Source organism: Heterodontus francisci, chromosome 14 (genome assembly GCF_036365525.1).
Source record: "Heterodontus francisci isolate sHetFra1 chromosome 14, sHetFra1.hap1, whole genome shotgun sequence".
Lineage (NCBI taxonomy): Eukaryota > Metazoa > Chordata > Chondrichthyes > Heterodontiformes > Heterodontidae > Heterodontus > Heterodontus francisci.
In genome coordinates, this window is record NC_090384.1 from 66722806 (window position 1) to 66742970 (window position 20165).

Genomic DNA, 20165 nt, shown 5'->3' on the forward strand with positions numbered 1-20165 from the left:
GGCAGGATTGGCAGCTCAATATCCTGGGATATAGAATCTTCAGGTGGGACAGAGGAGGGGGTAAAAGAGGAGGGTGCATTGCAATATTAGTTAAGGAGTCAGGTACTGCAGTAAGGAGAGATGATATTAGAATTAGAATAAGAATATTACAGCGCAGTACAGGCCCTTCGGCCCTCGATGTTGCGCCGATCATCTGACCTACACTATTCCATTTACATCCATATGTCTATCCAATGACCACTTAAATGCCCTTAAAGTTGGCGAGTCTACTACTGTTGCAGGCAGGGCGTTCCACGCCCCTACTACTCTCTGCGTAAAGAAACTACCTCTGACATCTGTCCTATATCTTTCACCCCTCAACTTAAAGCTATGTCCCCTCGTGTTTGCCATCCTCATCCGAGGAAAAAGACTCTCACTATCCACCCTATCTAACCCTCTGATTATCTTGTATGTCTCTATTAAGTCACCTCTCCTCCTCCTTCTCTCTAACGAAAACAACCCCAAGTCCCTCAGCCTTTCCTCGTAAGACCTTCCTTCCATACCAGGCAACATCCTAGTAAATCTCCTCTGCACCCTTTCCAAAGCTTCGACATCCTTCCTATAATGCGGTGACCAGAACTGCACGCAATACTCCAGGTGCGGCCTCACCAGAGTTTTGTACAGCTGCATCATGACCCCGTGGCTCTGAAACTCGATCCCCCTACTAATAAAGGCTAACACACCATATGCCTTCTTAACAGCCCTATTAACCTGGGTAGCAACTTTCAGGGATTTATGTACCTGGATACCAAGATCTCTCTGCTCATCTACACTACCAAGAATCTTCCCATTAGCCCAGTACTCTGCATTGCTGTTACTCCTTCCAAAGTGAATCACCTCACACTTCTCCGCATTAAACTCCATTTGCCATCTCTCAGCCCAGCTCTGCAGCCTATCTATGTCCCTCTGTACCCTACAACACCCTTCGACACTATCCACAACTCCACCGACCTTCGTGTCATCCGCAAATTTACTAACCCACCCTTCTACACCCTCATCCAGGTCGTTTATAAAAATGACAAACAGCAGTGGCCCCAAAACAGAACCTTGTGGTACACCACTAGTAACTAAACTCCAGGATGAACATTTGCCATCAACCACCACCCTCTGTCTTCTTTCAGCTAGCCAATTTCTGATCCAAAGCTCTAAATCACCTTCAACCCCATACTTGCGTATTTTCTGCAATAGCCTACCGTGGGGAACCTTATCAAACGCCTTACTGAAATCCATATACACCACATCCACGGCTTTACCCTCATCCACCTGTTTGGTCACCTTCTCGAAAAACTCAATAAGGTTTGTGAGGCACGACCTACCTTTCACAAAACCGTGCTGACTATCGCAAATGAACTTATTCTTTTCAAGATGATTATAAATCCTGTCTCTTATAACCTTTTCCAACATTTTACCCACAACCGAAGTAAGGCTCACAGGTCTATAATTACCAGGGCTGTCTCTACTCCCCTTCTTGAACAAGGGGACAACATTTGCTATCCTCCAGTCCTCCGGCACTACTCCTGTCGACAATGACGACTTGAAGATCAACAACAACGGCTCTGCAATCTCCTCCCTGGCTTCCCAGAGAATCCTAGGATAAATCCCATCTGGCCCAGGGGACTTATCTATTTTCACTCTTTCCAAAATTGCTAACACCTCCTCCTTGTGAATCTCAATCCCATCTAGCCTAGTAGGCTGTATCTCAGTAATCTCCTCGGCAACACTTGGAGGGGGCATCAAATGAAGCTTTATGGGTAGAGTATAGGAATAAAAAAGGGACAGCCACATTGCTAGGTGTTTATTATGGACCCCCAGATAGCGGGAAATTGAGGAGCAACTATGTGCGCAATTTGCAGAGGTGTGTAAAAATAATAGGGTAATTATATTAGGTGATTTCAACTTTCCCAACATTAATTGGGATAGTCATCATGTTAAGGGCTTAGATGGAGTGGAGTTCTTACAATGTATATAGGAGAACTTTTTAGCTCAATATGTAGAGGATTTTTTAATTTCCAAAATATACTTTATTCATAAAAATCTGTAAAAATTACATTGCCAAACAGTTTCAAACAGCACCAAAAAATACAAACATTGCAAGGGAGATCAGTTTCATTCAATACAATCATGAGTTGCCTCACAACCCTTCCATTTCATTTGTCATGCCATTAACATTTTTACATTTTACAGCAAATGAAAATTTTCCCGATACAGTTCGAGGGGTTTCCCATGGATCCAGCCTCTCAGTTCAGCTTGGTGGGGGGACCTTACACTGTGGTCTTTCTCCATTGAGCCTTTGCTGCGGCTGCCCCAAGCTTTAGTGCGTCCCTCAGCACGTAGTCCTGGACCTTGGAATGTGCCAGTCTGCAACATTCGGTCGTGGACAACTCTTTGCGCTGGAAGACCAGCAAGATTCGGGCAGACCAAAGGGCGTCTTTCACCGAATTGATAGTCCTCCAGCAGCAGTTGATGTTTGTCTTGGTGTGCGACCCTGGGAACAGCCCGTAGAGCACAGACTCCTGTGTTACAGAGCTGCTTGGGATGAACCTCGACAAAAACCACTGCATCTCTTTCCACACCTGCTTTGCAAAGACACATTCCAGGAGGAGGTGGGCAACCGTCTCTTCCCCGCCACAGCCACCGCGAGGGCATTGCGCGGAGGGGGCGAGACTTCGGGCATGCAGGAAGGATCTGACGGGGAGGGCTCTTCTCACCACCAGCCAGGCTACATCTTGGTGCTTGTTTGAAAGTTCTGGTGATGAGGCATTCCGCCAAATGACTTTGGCAGTCTGCTCAGGGAACCATCCGACAGGATCCACCATCTCCTTTTCCGTAGGGCCTTGAGGACATTCCGTGCAGACCACTGCCTGATGGATTGGTGGTCAAAGGTGTTTTCCCGCACAAACTGCTCCACGAAGGATAGGTGGTACGGCACGGTTCAACTGCATGGAGCGTTCCGCGGCAATGTGACCAGGCCCATCCTTCGTAACACCAGGGACAGATAGAACCTCAGCACGTAGTGACACTTGGAGTTTGCGTACTGGAGGTCTACACACAGCTTGATGCAGCCGCACACGAAGGTGGTCATCAGGATGAGGGCCACGTTGGGTACATTTTTCCCGCCCTCATCCAGAGGTTTGAACATCATGTCCCTCCGGACCCGGCCCATTTTGGATCCCCAGATGAAGCGGAAAATGGCTCGGGTGACCGCCACAGCGCAGGAGTGGGGTATGGGCCAGACCTGCGCCATGTACAGCAACAATGTGAGTGCCTCGCACCTGATGACCAGGTTCTTACCCACAATGGAGAGAGATCGCTGCCCCCACATGATCAACTTTTGTTGTACCTTGGCTACTCGCTCCTCCCAGGTTTTGGTGCACGCCCCGGCTGACCTGATGGTGAAGGGGACAAAGGATCGGTCAGCCCAGTTCCCAAAGAACATGGCCTCGCTCTTGCCGTGGTTAACTTTGGCTCCCGAGGCCAGTACGAACTGGTCGCAGATGCTCATCAGTCTGCGCACAGACAGCGGATTCGAACAGAAGACGGCGACGTCATCCATGTACAGGGAGGTTTTAACCTGAGTGCCTCCACTGCCTGGGATTGTCACCCCTCTTATGCTCGCATCCTTCCTAATAGACTCAGCAATGGGTTCAATACAGCAAACAAACAAGACCGGGGAGAGAGGACAGTCTGACTCCAGATTGGATCGGGAAACTTTCCGATTCCCACCCATTGATTGAGACTGCGCTACTGATGTTTGCGTAGAGCAGTTTGATCCAATTGCAGATTCCCTCCCCAAACCCCATTTTGGAAAGCACGTCCATCATGTAGGTGTGCGATATCCTATCAAAAGACTTCTCCTGGTCCAGGCTGATGAGGCAGGTGTCCACCCTCCTGTCCCGCACATAGGCGATCGTAATCCTGAGTAGCGCGAGACTATCAGAGATCTTTCTGCCGAGTACAGTACAGCTCTGATCGGGGTGGATCACCAACTCCAGAGCAGACTTGACTCGACTGGCTATGACTTTGGACAGAATCTTGTAGTCAACATTAAGCAGTGAGATGGGCCGCCAATTTCTGATTTCTGCCCTCTCCCCCTTCCGCTTGTAAATGAGGGTGATGATGCCTTTCCTCGTGGATTCTGACATGCTGCCGGCCAGGAGCATACTCTCGTATACTTCCAGCAGGTCCTGGCCGACCCAGTCCCACAGGGCCGAGTACAACTCGACCGGTAAGCTGTCGCTTCCGGGAGTTTTACTCGTCTCGAAGGACTCGACGGCCTTTGTCAGCTCGTCCAGAGTTAGCGGCTTGTCCAGTCTCTCCCTCCTGCTGTCATCTAAGACCTCTGTGATAGATAACAGGAAGGACTGGGAGGCTCTGCTGTCTGTGGGCTTCGCGTCAGACAGCCCAGCATAAAAGGATTTGCTGATCCTTAGTATGTCGGACTGCGAAGACGTTACCGAGCCATCTTCTTCCTTCAGGCTGCTGATAACAGAGCTCTCTCTGTGTACCTTTTGGAAGAAGTAACGTGAGCACGTCTCATCCTGCTCGATGGAGCGGACTCTGGACCGGAAGATGATCTTGGAGGCCTCCGTGGCAAAGAGCAAGGCCTGCTGGCTCTTCACCTCTTGGAGGTCCTCCTTGACCTCGACCCCCATTGATTGCAACCGGAGCAGATTTTGCATACTTTTCTGGAGTCGGGATATTTCCCTCTGTCTCTCTCTCGCCCTCTGAACACCTTTGTGGATGAAGAACCTCTTGATGTTCTCCTTGATCGCTTCCCACCAGTGAACTGGAGACTCAAAGAGGGGTTTCACGGTCCTCCAACCTTTGTAATCCCTTTTGAGTTCCTCAACGTTCTCTGGGGTCAGCGGTGTAGCATTGAGCTTCCACGTCCCTCTGCCAACCTGCTGGTCGTCCTGTAAGTGACAGTCGGCCAGTAAGAGGCAGTGGTCGGAGAAGAACACCGGCTTGACATCGGTGGATCCGACCGTGACAGCACGGGACACAAACAGGAAGTCAATCCTGGAATGGGCAGACCCGTCCAATCTTGACCATGTGTATCTGCGCTGCTCTCCGTCTGCAGGTTTGCTGAAGACGTCGTGCAGTTTGGCATCTTTAACTGTTTCTATTAGGAATCTGGACATAGCGTCCAGTTTGCTGTCGTCACTGCTGGATCATCCAGCTGCATCGATGATGCAGTTGAAGTCACCGCCTAGGATGACCGGCCTGGACGTCGCCAGCAGCAGTGGGAGCTGCTGGAAGACGGTCAGCCTCTCGCTGCGTTGTACCGGGGTGTACACGTTGATCAACCGGAGCGGAGCGTTGTTGTACATTACATCTGCTATGAGGAGGTGACCGCCCACCACCTCCTTAACTTCGGAGATGGTGAAGTTACCTCCCCGCAGCAGAATACCCAGGCCGGAGGAACGGCAATCATTACCCTCTGACCAGATCGATGGCCCGTGGGACCACCATCACGACCACTGCCTGTCGGTGCTGAGGTGTGGTATTCCACACTCCTGCAGAAACAGTAGGTCGGCTTTGACCTTGGCGAGGTAATCCAAGGTTGAAACACATCGCGTAGTAGATTTAATGTTACGCACATTAATGGAAGCAATCCTTACACCCATTTTTTTAAAGTTAGTTGTTGCTTCCCATACCATTTGTCCTTGCTAGTCCCAGTCCTTCAGGAGGTTCCTGCATACCCATCGTGTGCGCAAGCGAGTTGGGCTCAGAAACCCCTCCTGGTTTTTCATGCAGGGTTTGTTCCGCTGGGATGACATCGGGGGGGTCTTGTAGGCAGCAAGGATTGGGTTGTCCTCTGCTGCTTCCCTCTGTACCTCCTCAAAAACATCACTGCTCCCGGCTTCCCGGAGCTGAGGTGCACCAGACGTGTCTTTGCTCTCGGTGTCCCGGAGCTGGATGTGTTGGCCACGTCGTTACGTGTGGCGCTTTGGGGTTGGGGCACGCTGGGCCCACCATAGCTTCCCGTGCCCGGGGGCTGGGGGGCTTTATCTTCCATCTCCCTGGAGTTCTGCCGCCTCTTTTGAAGGGGCCGTCGTTCCAGCATTTCCCCGTCCAGTGAAGAGGAGCTGTTTTCGTCTGTCTCAGAAGGTAGCCTCCTCTTGCCACTGGTTTGGGTGGTGGCCTGTTCCGCTTTTGGAGTTTTTTTCTTTGTGGTTTTCCTTTGTACCACTTGCCACTGACCTGTTTGTCCACCTGCTGCCTCCTCCTCCATTGATTCTGTCTGTGGAGGAGGGGTTTCCGGGGGCAGTGTAGGTGCTGGGTCACTGGTTTCAGCTGCCTCCCATTTCTTCTCCTTCTCAGGTAGACTTTCCTTGCTGTGGAGATGGTTGCTTGTCTCCTTTCCAGCACCAGACGCCTTCGTCATTCCTTCTCCCAGCCTTTCCTTGGACCTTGCCGCCTGAGCATAACCGAGGCAGCGTTTGGGGCAGGTTTTTGTAGAGGTGGCCTGCTGCACCGCACAAGTTGCAACTCTGCTTACAGTCCTTGGTCTGATGGCCTACCTTCTTGCAGTTCTTGCAGACAACCGTGCTGCAGTTAGCTGCCATGTGACCAGATTTGCCACAGGTGCGACAAACACTGGGCTGCCCAGCATAGACCAAGAAGCCTCGGCTTCCCCCAGTAGCAAAGCTGGAGGGAGGGTGGCTCCATTGGCATCGACCTTCAAGGTCACCTTGACCTGCCGCTTGCTGGTCCAAATCCCAAATGGGTCCTTGACATCAGTGCTGCTGCCGACCACCTCGACGTACTTGGCGAGAAAGGTGAGTACATCCACCACAGGAACATGGGGGTTGTAGAGGTGAATTGTCACCACGTTGTGACGTTAGAGTGGCTCCGCTTTGAGGATGGACAGCGGCGCCAGGTTCCCTTTCTCCTTGAACACCTTCAGGAACTTGCATCCCACCACATTCTTAAATGTCACGTCAAAATATCCACTGCTGGGGAAGTCCTGCAGGCAGAAGATGTCTGTAGCTTGGAATCCACAGAAATTGATGAGGATTTTCTTGATGAAGAAGGTGTGATCAACCGGTGCATCTCCTTCCTTGTCCTTCACCACCACCCGAACGGTGTTACGCACTCCCTGGCCTGAAGCTCGAAGATTGGTTATAGCCATTTTACTCAAAGCATACCCAGGATCAAAAAGCCACTGATCATGGTTCCTCCTCTGCCAGAGATGACGATTCTTCACTCAGATTACTGCGCAAAATCCATTCCCTAGCAACAGTTGGAGATTAGGCCAGTTTGTTTGGAACCTTGATGTCACATCTAACCCCAAGATGAGCTTCCGACCTCATATTTTCCACCTCCATAACATCGCCCAATTTTGCCCGTCTCAGCTCATCTGCTGCTGAAACCCTCATTCATGCCTTAGTTATCTCTAGACTTGACTATTCCAGTGCACTACTGCCTGATCTCCCACATCCTCTAATTCTGGCCTCTTGCGCATCCCTGATTTTAATTGCTGCAGCATTGGTGTCCATGCCTTGTTTCCTAGGCCCCAATCTCCGGAATACCTTCCCTACACCTCTCTGCCATTCCACCTTGCTTTCCTCCTTTGGACGCTCCTTAAAACCTACCTCTTTGACCAAGCTTTTGGTCATCTGCCATAATATCTCCTTTAGTGGCTTGGTGCCATACTTTGCTTTACTTTGCTCCTGTGAAGCACCTTGGGACCTTTTATCATGTTAAAAGTGCTATCTAAATATAAGTTGTTGCTGTTGTGTTGTTGTTGTTGATATAGACCACAGATGTAGGATATATTTCCTGTACCTCCTTAGGATGAATTTACCTCAGTTCCACAGGGAGTTCTTGAACAAGAGTTGACAATTTACTTTCTTTTATGTATCCTTATGTAACTTTTTTTTACATTTTGAGGATTTTTTTTAATGTGCACATTTAAGTACATGTTACTGGACTAGTAATCCAGAGATCACCATAGCAGTTTGAGAAGTTGAATTCAGTTTAAAAAACCTGGAAATATAAAAAAAAGTAATGACGAAATGCCAAACATACAAGAGCACCATGTACTGCACCAGTGTAACATTTTTTCAATTTCCCACACCAGTCATCCTGCTCCTCCCTCCATTTTACAATACATTTTCATCCTCCTGCAAAGATACCTTGAACTGCAGATGAAGGGGATTTCCTTTGGTGTTTGATTTCCTGTTTCTGTTTATCCAACAAGAACTTTGAAACAGATTTAGAATTGTGCATTGGTTTCAGTACGGCCACTGTCAATATTTGGGCACATTCCCAAATGGAAGCAGGAAAAGGATAAGAACAAGTGGTATGAGTTTAAGCATTCTGTAGCCTTGGCCCCGTCAGACGCTGTTGCTCACTTTACGATTTCCTTGAGCTTCTCCAACCAAATCATTCTGTGTCTTGGGATCACATTTCACAAAATACTAAGAGAAAAGCACTGATTATGAACTTTGTCATCAGTAAGTGTTTTAACAAGTGGAGTACTAATAGTTGTGTTGACTGAGTTAAGATTTTGAAAGAGGTGACAGTCACTGAGCAGATTGTACCTCATTATGGTTTCATTCCACCTAAGATAAATTCTTTGAATAGGCCAGTATTTGCTTGAATCATCAAACACTCCTTGGCTCTTTGTTTCTCCTCTATGCTATGAGTTCATATCTGCTAGTAGGTGAGCATTAGCTTAATGTTTTTGCACAGTTTCTTTCTCTTCAAGTATTCCCTCTTTACTGCTTTTTGCCTTTCTTTGCAATTCTCCACTTGGTGCCTGTAACTTCTTTTCCTGCTTTCAATGGTATTACTATTTCTCAAATAAATCAATTGCTGCTTTATTAAATTTTCCTATCCCTGTGATAACGATGTTCTCTACCAAAATTCTAGTGGATTCATTATTTAATTGGACACAGTTTTTGTTTTTACCTCTTGTTTGTAAGATTATTTAGTCTGAGAAATTTGCTTTACGCTTTCTATTTGGAAATTAACATATCATTACAAAATAAAAAAGTTGCACAAATGTTAAAACCAGTATTTGGCATAAAATAGATGTTTCAATATTGTTGCAGAATTGCAAAAAAGAACCAAAGACTGAATGTGAATAAATAAGATTCAAAGGAAATCTCTTTTTCAATAAAAGAAACAATATAGAAAAGAACAAATTAATGGAGATAAGGATCAGATTTACCACCCTCCTTCCAATAATTTTCAGCGTTCTGCAATATTGTAAGCATGTGTAAATGAGAGAAATCCAGTGTTGGTGCACAAGGAGGAGAGGATTTAAATTCAGTAAATCTATACGATCATTCCTGAGTGATTAACTCATGCACAGTCGTGCTGTGGTTAGCATCACAGCTCCAGGGACCCGGGTTCGATTCTGGGTACAGCCTGTGCGGTGTTTGCAAGTTCTCCCTGTTTCCACCGGGTGCTCCGGTTTCCTCCCACAGCCAAAGACTTGCAGGTTGATAGGTAAATTGGCCATTGTAAATTGCCCCTAGTGTAGGTATGTGGTAGGGGAATTGAGGGGATGTGGTAGGAATATGGAATTAATGTAGGATTAGTATAAATGGGTGGTTGATGGTCGGCACAGACTCGGTGGGCCGAAGGGCCTGTTTCAGTGCAGTATCTCTAAAAAAAAAACTGCACAGGATTTGGCACCAAATTGAAAAGGTACTATTCTTTTATATAGTATTAGTAAAAAAAAAATATTCTGTGCTCCTCCTGGCCCTACAAAGGAAAGTTTTAGACTAACCTGACATGACCTCCGTCTTCAGACTTGCTGCTGCCTTGTGGGAAAGTAGCTACGGTTTCCCCGCTCAGAACTTGGTTAAAACTGCTTTAGGGTCCTACTTGGGATCCAATTTGCTCCTAAATTTAGGTGGGTGCTTCATCTGCCTGCAACACCCTGCAGGTTAAAATCAAAAATAGCTGGGATCTGAGCAGGCAATTAACCTGTTCATTTTTAACTGGCCTGTTTTCTGCCAGGTGGGTAGTTAAAAACAACCCTTTTGTCTGTCTTCGTAGTTTGACTGTTAACTAAAATTTACACAAGTCAAGAAAATACTTTTTATGCAATGATATTTTCACCATGTTAAATTTAGGCTACAAAACACAATGCAACGTATCAAAAACGTTCTTAAAGCTTTGTTTACAACATTGTTGGTGCATGACACAAAATAATGTTTCCACACTATTCCAAGTTATTCACCTGTTTTCAAATAAGATAAAGGGGAAAATGGGCAATGTAGAAACTCTACAAAAGTAAATTTACAAAATTTTAACAAGTAGAACAAAATCATTTTCCTGTTATCAACCCATCATTGAAACCTTATAGCTTTTTAAAGAAAAAGCTAACTTGCCTGTCTATAACAGACTCATAGAAAGTGCAAAATTAAAAACTGACCATACAAATAAAACTATGTACATCACATATCAGTTAAATACATCCATTCAGTTTTCAGGGTTAATATTTCTTCTATTAAAATGCATATTACATACTTAACATTTTGTGTGCTCAGAGCACCACTACACATCCTCTTCTGCTTGCTGCAAATAATCACTGTTTGCCAGTGGTCACCAAGCAAGAATACTATATTCCTGAGCTGATGTCACATAATATGAGCTTCTTAATATTGACCAAAATGTTATATGAATGGTTACAGGCAAGTGTCAGTGAATGACCTCAAATATTTTCCCTCATAAAAAAAGAAATCACAAGCATATTTTTAGCAATACTTTGTCAAATTTTCTTTCTAAAATTTACAATAAACATCAACAACTACAGCTCCGGTCCTTGGGCATCACATCACAGCTATTAAAATTATTTTTTACATCCTTAAAAACTGTAAAAAGAGGAAACTAAAAACATCAGCCGGAATTTTACAACACCCCAGCGAGCTGGATGGTGGCGTGGGGGTGACGTAAAATTGAGCGGGAGGCTCTGGGGCACCTTCCCGACCCCGCTGCCGCCTCTGGCCAACTTTACGGAGGTCGGGGGTGGGGGGGCTGCCCCCGCTTCCCAACCCACCTCCCGGGACCTAAGACGCCCCCCCGCCCAAACCAACACCCTTGCCTTACCAGGGCACGACCGATCACCCTGGTGAAGCACCCATGGTAGTCTCCTCGGTCAGCTGGGCTGCAGTCCCAGCAGTGGTCACCGCTCCCGGTGGTGCTGCTGGGACTAAGAGCTGCCGGCCCGATGATTGGTCGGCAGCTCAATGAGGTGGGACTTCCTCTCTCAAGCAGGTGGAAGTCCTGCCTCGGGACAATTAAAGCCTGGGGACCCGTAAAATGCGGGACGGATCCCCGGGCTAGGTGGAAGCGGGTTCACCACCAACTTTTACGTCGGTGGTGAACTCCCATCCGCCTAAGGTAAAATTCTGGTCATCATGTCAGAAACTCTTACTGTTTACATATTTACTTAACAATTTCAAAAGATGTTGTAAAGAATGCAAATTCTATTACTTCTTTTCTTCAAAGTACAGTTGTACAAGTAATATTCAGGGGGCTATAAAATTTCTTCTGTGCATGACGTTACCATTTCAAACCAAAGCATTATAATATTTCATTGTAACTTCTGTGGACTAGTATGCATCAAAATCACGCAAGGTAGAAATGACTAGTGAGAAAGTCAATGTGCATTGACTGTTTGTCTTGTGATGTGAATGAAAAAATCAGTCCACTAGGGAAAACCATGTAAAAGCTACTTGTGTAACAGACTGTCCGACAATATGTCATATAGTGAGCCTGCTCACTCCCTTTTAGATTTTCACAGCATTTTGATGGTCATGCATCAGCTGAACCAAAGTTTAGTCTGCTGCAAGATAGATATTTCACTGACAATTATGTAGGCCAAAAATAATCATGAAAGATTTTATGAAATGTTAAAATATATTTACCTGCATTCATATTTTCTGTGAGATGTGCAGAATGATGTAGACTACGATGTCTTAATTTGTTATGTAAACTTATGAAATGATACAGTTTGCATAGACGTCTGTAATGACTCAATGTCCATGCTGCCCTCAATAAAGCATAATTAACCAATCAGTTGAATAATTGGAAAATGTACAGTGCTATTGTGATATGAAATGCATGAAATGCTTGCAGTATTTTGGAACAAATGATCATTGTAATTGGTGAACTTTTGTACATATATATTATGGTTAAAATGGAATGACTGCTGTCATAATGTAACAGATTCACAATCTTGGGACTCTGGAGATATTGCCAAACAATTTTCTGTGTCTAAATTTGCAGTTCCAGTTGTGACATGTTCTTGTTGCATATTTGCATCAATAGGAGGGGGATGTACAATAGGATGAGTTGGTATTTTTATCAGGCTTACAGTTTTATCCAAGGTCATATTAGTAACTGGAATATTGACTTTAGGTGAGTCTATCTCTCTTATTGTACAGGTCCCCTTTTCATCATAGGTTGCAACCAATTGTGAGTCATCCTGTACAGGCAATGCCATGTACTTGAAGTTCTGAAGATTTTGCTCAGCTGCATGTGCCATATGAACTGAAGTCATGGAGCTGACTATTTTACAGGGGCTATTTAAATACTGTCTGACCGGCGAGGTCTGCATGATAGCAATCAGACGCTCAGGAGTCTGGAAATTTACATTTCTTGTAGGGTCCTGTTTGTGCACAGTTGGTGAATATTTGGAAGGACTTTGCTGAGCAGAAGGTATGGCATGGTTTTCAGGGCTGCACATCTCCCAGTCCTGCTGATACAAAGTTGAAGCCTGTTCAGCAGGTTGTGGTTTATCTGACAATTCTAATGCCAAAAATGGTTTAGGTGCTCTGACAACAGTGTCTTCTGGTTCTGCGAACACAAGCTCTTTCTGAACAACTACATATTTTTCATCATGTTGAATCTCAATCATTGGTTCTGAAATAATCTGATCATACTTAAACTCAGTATCTGATAAATTGTCATACTGAGAAACATTTGAAACCCGCCTTCCACTTTGGAACTCATCTACATCTTTTATTTCTGCACTGTTCAAATCAATTGAAGTTTCTTGCATTAAATCACTGAATGATGAGTTCTCTTCTTCTGGGGATGAAAGCTTTACTGTCAGTATAGATTGTGGTTGATCAACAGGGAAATGTGCTTCCAATTGTTGAGGGATATTCGGGCCAGAATATGTATGTAATGGTTCTTGTGGATTTGGGAGTAAAAAATGCATTTCCTCCAAGAAGAACACTGCAGGTGGAGGCTCTGGAAAAGGTAATGGTGTATTCTCATTGTTTTCCATCTCTATCTGTTCATCACTTTTCCATGGAGAGGGCTCATCACTGTTATATTCTTCATCTAGCAACTGCTCATCCACTGACTCTGAAGCAAGTGCCAGGGATTTCTGAGGAGACTCTGTAGCCATATTTTTCAGGACTGAAACTTGATCAATTTCTGAACAGCATGCAGATTGTTCTTGTGGAGACTGAGTTTCAGCAACTTCAGTTGTTCCCGTATTCTCAACTTTTCTCATGTCTTGACAACTGATTATGCTCTCTTCTGGAGAGTTGGTGCTTTCTTTTTCTGGAACTCTCAAGTTAACTTGTTTTAAACTTGGGATTCCATCATTTTCTGCAATGCAAGTCTCACTATTTTGAGCAGGTAGGATGTCTTCCTTCTTTAGAGAATGGTTTGAATCTTTTCCTGGGATAGGGGGTGGACTCATTTTTGAAAGCACCGTTTCATCTTCCTTTGGTAACTGGGTTTGATCTTTTATAGGAGACCTAGCCTGGACTGGACCTTGAGCTTCACAAATTTCCACCAAATGAGCATGGTTCTCCCCTGGACAAGGATTCTCACTCTTTTCTGGAGAAGAAGCCTCACTCTTTCCCACAGGCTCAGGGACAGAAGGTTGGATGCAGCTTTTTTCTGGTGATTTTCTGTCTACCTCATTATCAGGTTCAATGTCATTTGAAAGAGAATTAACCTTTTCATTCTTGCCATTGGCCATGATGTTATTCTTCTCTGGTATTAAAGTGACAGAAATTTCCTGGCCTAGTGGTTTGTTGGGAAACTCTTCAGGTTTTGCTAAAATGGATCAAAAAGAAAAGAAAATGCCATTTAAGCTGACCACCATAATATATAAAGTAGAAGCAACAGTTACTGTGTCTATAAATTCTGCATGCCATCTAAAATTATGTTCTTGCAGAAGATAAGTAGTATATAGTATCAGTTCAGTTCATTTAATTATTTGTTGTGTTAGATTTGGATTTTCTTCACATATATTTGTACCTATTTATAAGACTCAGACTCTGAAGAAACAGCACATTTACTCTCAGCAGAATGAGGGATAGGAGGAAAGGAGAAGCAGGTTTGTCTAACCCTGCAACAAGTACTCCTCCTAGTGGCCAATGAGTCCCACTAGAAGTTTCGATGGTGAAATTTGCACGTGAGGGAACAGAACCGCAGAATCGTTATAGTGTAGAAGGAGGCTATTCAGCCCATCACGTCCACACTAACTCTCTGAAAGAGCAATTCCCTCAGTTCCATTCCCCTGCCTTCTCCTCATAACCCTGCACATTCTTCCTTTTCAAATAACTATCTAATTCCCTTCTGAATGCTTCAGTTGAACCTGCCTCCACCACATTCTCAGGCAGTGCATTCCAGACCTTACCCACTCGCTGCGTGAAAATGTTTTTCTCATGTCACTTTTGCTTCTCTTACCAAATACTTTAAATCTGTGCCCTCTTGTTCTCGATCCTTTCACAAGTGGGAACAGTTTCTCTCTATCTACTCTGTCCAGACCCCTCATGATTTTTAATACCTCTATCAAATCACCTCTCAGCCTTCTCTTCTCCAATGAAAACAGCCCTAACTTCTCCAATCGTAACTGAAATTCCTCATCCTTAGAACCATTCTCGTGAATCTTTTCTGTACTCTCTCCAATGCCCTCACGTCTTTCCTAAAGTGTGGCGCCCAGAACTGGACGCAATACTCAAGCTGAGGCCGAACTGGTGTCTTATACAAGTTCAACATAACTTTCTTGCTCATGTACAGTGGCGCAGTGGTTAGCACCGCAGCCTCACAGCTCCAGCGACCCGGGTTCAATTCCGGCTACTGCCTGTGTGGAGTTTGCAAGTTCTCCCTGTGTCTGCGTGGGTTTCCTCCGGTTTCCTCCCACATGCCAAAAGACTTGCAGGTTGATAGGTTAATTGGCCATTATAAATTGCCCCTAGTATAGGTAGGTGGTAGGGAAATATAGGGACAGGTGGGGATGTGGTAGGAATATGGGATTAGTGCAGGATTAGTATAAATGGGTGGTTGATGGTCGGCACAGACTCGGTGGGCCGAAGGGCCTGTTTCAGTGCTGTATCTCTAAACTAAACTAAACTACTCTAGGCCCCTATTAATAAAGCCATAGTGAAGGTACCAATAATACAAGTGAAAAATAATCTAGAAAGGTCAGGAAATTAAAATTTGCTGCATTGTCAGGCACAGTCAGGACACTGTAGAATGATGGGAGAAAAGGTTATTCCTAAGCGCACCTGATGTAATCTAAATCAGTGCTGAAACAGGGAGAAGATGGGGAGCTCAAAGCAATGAAGGTATTTTCCCAGAAGCAAAAAATAAAAAAGCTGAAATTGTGAAGCAACTTGGGTCCATCCATCACATGTCATCTGATTTCAGAGTGGCCCATCAGTGGCCTGGCCACAGAATGTTTGAGTACAACTTTCAAACAGCAGTTGTACCTGCAGTAGGCTAACCTAAAAGAAGGGAAAGAGGAGAACTATTCATCTCAACAGCAACTAGTATTCTATTCTGGCTGAGTTGTTCAAATATTGACTTTAATGTAAACTGTTCAAAAAAGAAAAATACTTTAAAGAACTCATAGAATTATAATTTACAAAGTATGAATGAATCTTGAAATGGAGCATATATTTATTTATTTAGAGATACAGCACTAAAACAGGCCCTTCGGCCCACCAAGTCTGCGCCAACCAACAACCACCCATTTATACTAACCCTACAGTAATCCCATATTCCTTACCACCTACCTACACTAGGGGCAATTTACCTATCACCTGCAAGTCTTTGGCGGTGGGAGAAAACTGAAGCACCCGGCGAAAACCCACGCGGTCACAGGGAGAACTTGCAAACTCCACACAGGCAGTACCCAGAATTGAACCCGGGTCCCTGGAGTTGTGAGACTGCGGTGCTAACCACTGCGCCGCCTTAATTTGTTACTGTTTTCTCAACAAATATTAAACCATGTAGGTTTTTTGTTGGGTACTATGTACTACCGCACTACTCAAGACATTTAAAAATCTACTTAGGTACATAAAATCTACTGACGTGCCTTTAACATGCTAGTGAATAACAAACAAATACTGTTATAGAGCTCATACTTAGTCATTTCACCAGGCAGAATAATCACACTTTAAATAAATCTTTAGTTATCAATGGAAGATGTCCTTTCTTAAAAAAAATCGTATTGTATCAAGACTCTGTGCAGTAAAAGCTATGCACAAGGCCCAAACATTATTTATCAGACTGAAATGAATCAGGGTTGCATCCTGCTTAATTTTAAGTATGCCGGCAGTATGATTTCACCAGCCAGATCACCACAGATATATTCTGAGGCAGCAGGAATCATTTAAGCACATGCACCAGAAGCACAATATAAACTAATTTATTTTATTATTAGACAGTCTATATTGTACAAAATGCAAAAAGAAAACACATACAAACTTAAATTAATTTGTAATTAACTAAAACACGTAGGAACAAACAAATTTGTTGCAAGTACAGCAATAATGCCCACCATACTTCAGTGTAGAGATGTGATGCGAACTGAACACAGGGAGACACTATGAAACTAAAAAAAAAAGTGGATTATAAGAACAAAAATGACAAGAATTAACAGTGAAGAAGAAGCCCTAAAAACTAAGTCAGATTGATAGGCTACATCAAGTGAAATGAATATGAAAAATCACAATTTTAGTAAATGAAAACCATCATCAGTTATAACTAATTTGGAAAATTGGTAAGTACTAAGAACATCCAATTTGGAATGGATTTTAAAGAAATGCTTAATTGAGGCACTTCAGAAGCAGTTCAATTATTCCAAATTCTGAATAACTGGCCAGTCATTAGAGAGAGTTCTTTAAATATACATCAATACAGCCAAGTAGAATTAATTTGCACTCTGAAAATACAATGCCAGCGACCACCCTGTAGGATCTTCCCTCCTCTGTGTAACAAGATAAGCCGAAATGAGATATGATTTATGACAAAACTGATTGAACAGAGTTCAATGTAATACTCTGATTGCTTAAGCTCTGAATGTGCAGCAGATTTACTCAAACATCTTTTGAAAACTTCTATCTCAAGAGTGTACTGAGATCAGGAGTGAAAAGAATGGATAATCAATTACATTAGTCAAGAATAGGTTGGGTGACTCATTAATTCTGAAAACATTATGAGATTAACAGCTAAATAGGATCAAAAATCAAAGTACAATTTAGCAAATAAAGTAGAATTCATAAGATTTGACACTGCTGAGGCAGTTAAAATTAAAACATGGCTTTATGCCCACAATCCTTTCACTGATAGAACCTGAAAATCCATTCCCAGAGTAACAGGTTTTCTCCTGCCTTTGGTCATTGGGATTATCATAGCTAATTATTTATGCAACCTTTTGAGTTGGCATCCTTCCATCTATGAAAGATGATGGACACACAGTAAACAATCCATTTAGAGGGCGGCACAGTGGCGCAGTGGTTAGCACCGCAGCCTCACAGCTCCAGCGACCCGGGTTCAATTCCAGGTACTGCCTGTGTGGAGTTTGCAAGTTCTCCCTGTGTCTGCGTGGGTTTCCTCCGGGTGCTCCGGTTTCCTCCCACATGCCAAAGACTTGCAGGTTGATAGGTAAATTGGCCATTATAAATTGCCCCTAGTATAGGTAGGTGGTAGGGAAATATAGGGACAGGTGGGGATGTGGTAGGAATATGGGATTAGTGTAGGATTAGTATAAATGGGTGGTTGATGGTCGGCACAGACTCGGTGGGCCGAAGGGCCTGTTTCGGTGCTGTATCTCTAAACTAGGTGGGATGTCTTCTCTTGGTGCACCTTTGCTGATGGCTGTGGAGGCCAATCCTTGCGCGGCAAGTGCTGCATGTGAAACTGCCAAGTGACGCTGTGAGTCGTTGTTTTTGGCATTGGCGCCTGTTGCCAAGTTGCTGTAGCCACTGGTTGTAATGGTAGTGCACACCAGTCCACAGGATGTGTCACCATTTCACTCTTTCGCCAGCTAGTGACTCCCATGTGCCACAGTTGACGTTTAGGGCCTTCATGTTATACTTGCAAGCATCTTTGGTGCGGAGCTTAGGGCACCCCACTGGCCATCTGGCCCCAGCTACCTCACCATACAGAAGGTCCTTGGGCATGTTACCATCTTTCATCCTGCGAACGTGTCTGATCCACCAAAGCCGCGTCGGTTTGACTAGTGCCAACAACTTGGGAGCGATGCCTTTAAGAGACCTGCCGCATTTATGATTTTGTCCTGCCAGGATATACCCATAATGCGCCACAGACAACGAAGATGGAAATTATTGAGTTTCTTTTCTTGGTTGCTGTAAGTTGCCTATGTTTCACAGCCATACATGCTGAGAACACAGGCCTTATAAGCCATCAGCTTGGTCCTAAGGGTCAGCTTGGTACTATTCCATGCATGTTTCATGAGTTGTCCAAAGGTGGTAGCTGCTTTCCCTGTACATGTATCAAGCTCTGCATCAAGGGACAGATTGTCTGTCACTGTGGACCCAAGGTAGCAGAATTTGCTCACTACTTCCAGTGGGGTGTTATTTAGTGTGATCAGGGACAGAGATGCAACACCTTGTCCCATGTCCACTGTTTTCTTGATGCTTTTGGTCAAGGAGAATAGGTTACAGGCATGGGAGAGGCAGTCCATGAGTCTTTGTAGCTGAGACTGGAATTTTATGCCCCCGGGAGAGGGCCTGGTGGCAGTGGGGGGTGGGGGGGGGGGGGGCACAGAATTGAGTGGGAGGTAGGGGGTGCTGTTCCCGTCGCCTACCCACCCCCCACTGCCATTTTATCAGCAGCAGGATAGGTTGAAACCAGCCTGCCTGACCCAGGCCAATTAAAACCCTTAAGTAATTAATTGCCACTTAAGGGCCTCCTCCGTCAGTGGCGGCCAGGAACCTCAGCACCTGAGGGGGCTACCCAGTAATACCAAGCAGAGGGACCTGCAGCAGCACAAGCCACCCCTGATGAATCACCTCTCCAGTCCCCCTGAACGATCCCCACCCCCCTCGCTGGGGCCCAGACGATCGTCCCCGGCAAGGCCTGCAACCCCACTCACCTTTATGGAGGCCGACGTCCATGGTCCTCTTTTGGCTGAGTACAGTGCCGGCAGTGGCCACCGCTCCTGGTGGCACTGCTGGGACTGAACAGCTGACAGCCCGTTGATTGGCTGCAGCTTTTGGAGGTGTGACTTCCTGCCTCAGTGGGGTGGAAGTCCCGCCCAAGGCCAATTCAAGGCCTGGGCCACGCAAAATCACTGCGGGGCTTCCAGGCCCAGCGGAGGAGGGCTTGCCCCCGACTTTTAAGCTGGTGTTCGAGGTCTTTCCCGCCATGTAAAATTCTAGCCACAGTTTCCGCATGAGCGACTAGCGCAGCATCATCAGCATAGAGGAGCTCTCTGTTTAGGACGCGATGTGTTTTTGTCTTCGTTTTCAACCTTGATAAGATTATAGAGCTTGCCGTCTGACCTAGTGTGCAAGCAGACTCCTCCCATATCTGCAGGGAAGGTGAAGGTCAGGAGCATGCAGAAGAAGATGCCAACTAGAGTGGAGGCTAGAACACAACCCTGTTTCACTCCATTCTTCACTCTGAAAAAGTCGAAAGTGGAGCCATCAAACTGTTGTTATGGAAGGAGCCGATGTGACTGAGGAGCTTTGGTGGGCAGCCTATTTTTCCCAAAACCTCGTACAGCCCTGTTCTGCTGATGGTGATGAATGCCTTCGTGAGATCTACGAAAGTAAGGTAAAAGGGTATACTCTGTTCCCTACACTTCTCTTGTAGCTGGCCTATGGAGAAGATCATGTCCACAGTAGATCTGCCGGCATGAAAATGGAACTCTGCTTCTGGGT

General features: G+C 45.1%; 1 protein-coding gene across 2 annotated transcripts in view; it reads right to left on the bottom strand.

The window, feature by feature from the left end:
- Window positions 1-10093: 10093 nt before the first annotated feature.
- The window catches only part of LOC137377094 (ecotropic viral integration site 5 protein homolog), a 279264-nt gene continuing 269192 nt past the window's right edge, over window positions 10094-20165 (bottom strand). For both annotated transcript variants that reach the window (XM_068046389.1, XM_068046391.1), the window contains one exon: window positions 10094-14082. In XM_068046389.1, the coding sequence (XP_067902490.1) occupies window positions 12218-14082 (1865 nt within the window). In that variant the 3' untranslated portion in view covers window positions 10094-12217. The remainder of the gene's footprint in view (window positions 14083-20165) is intronic.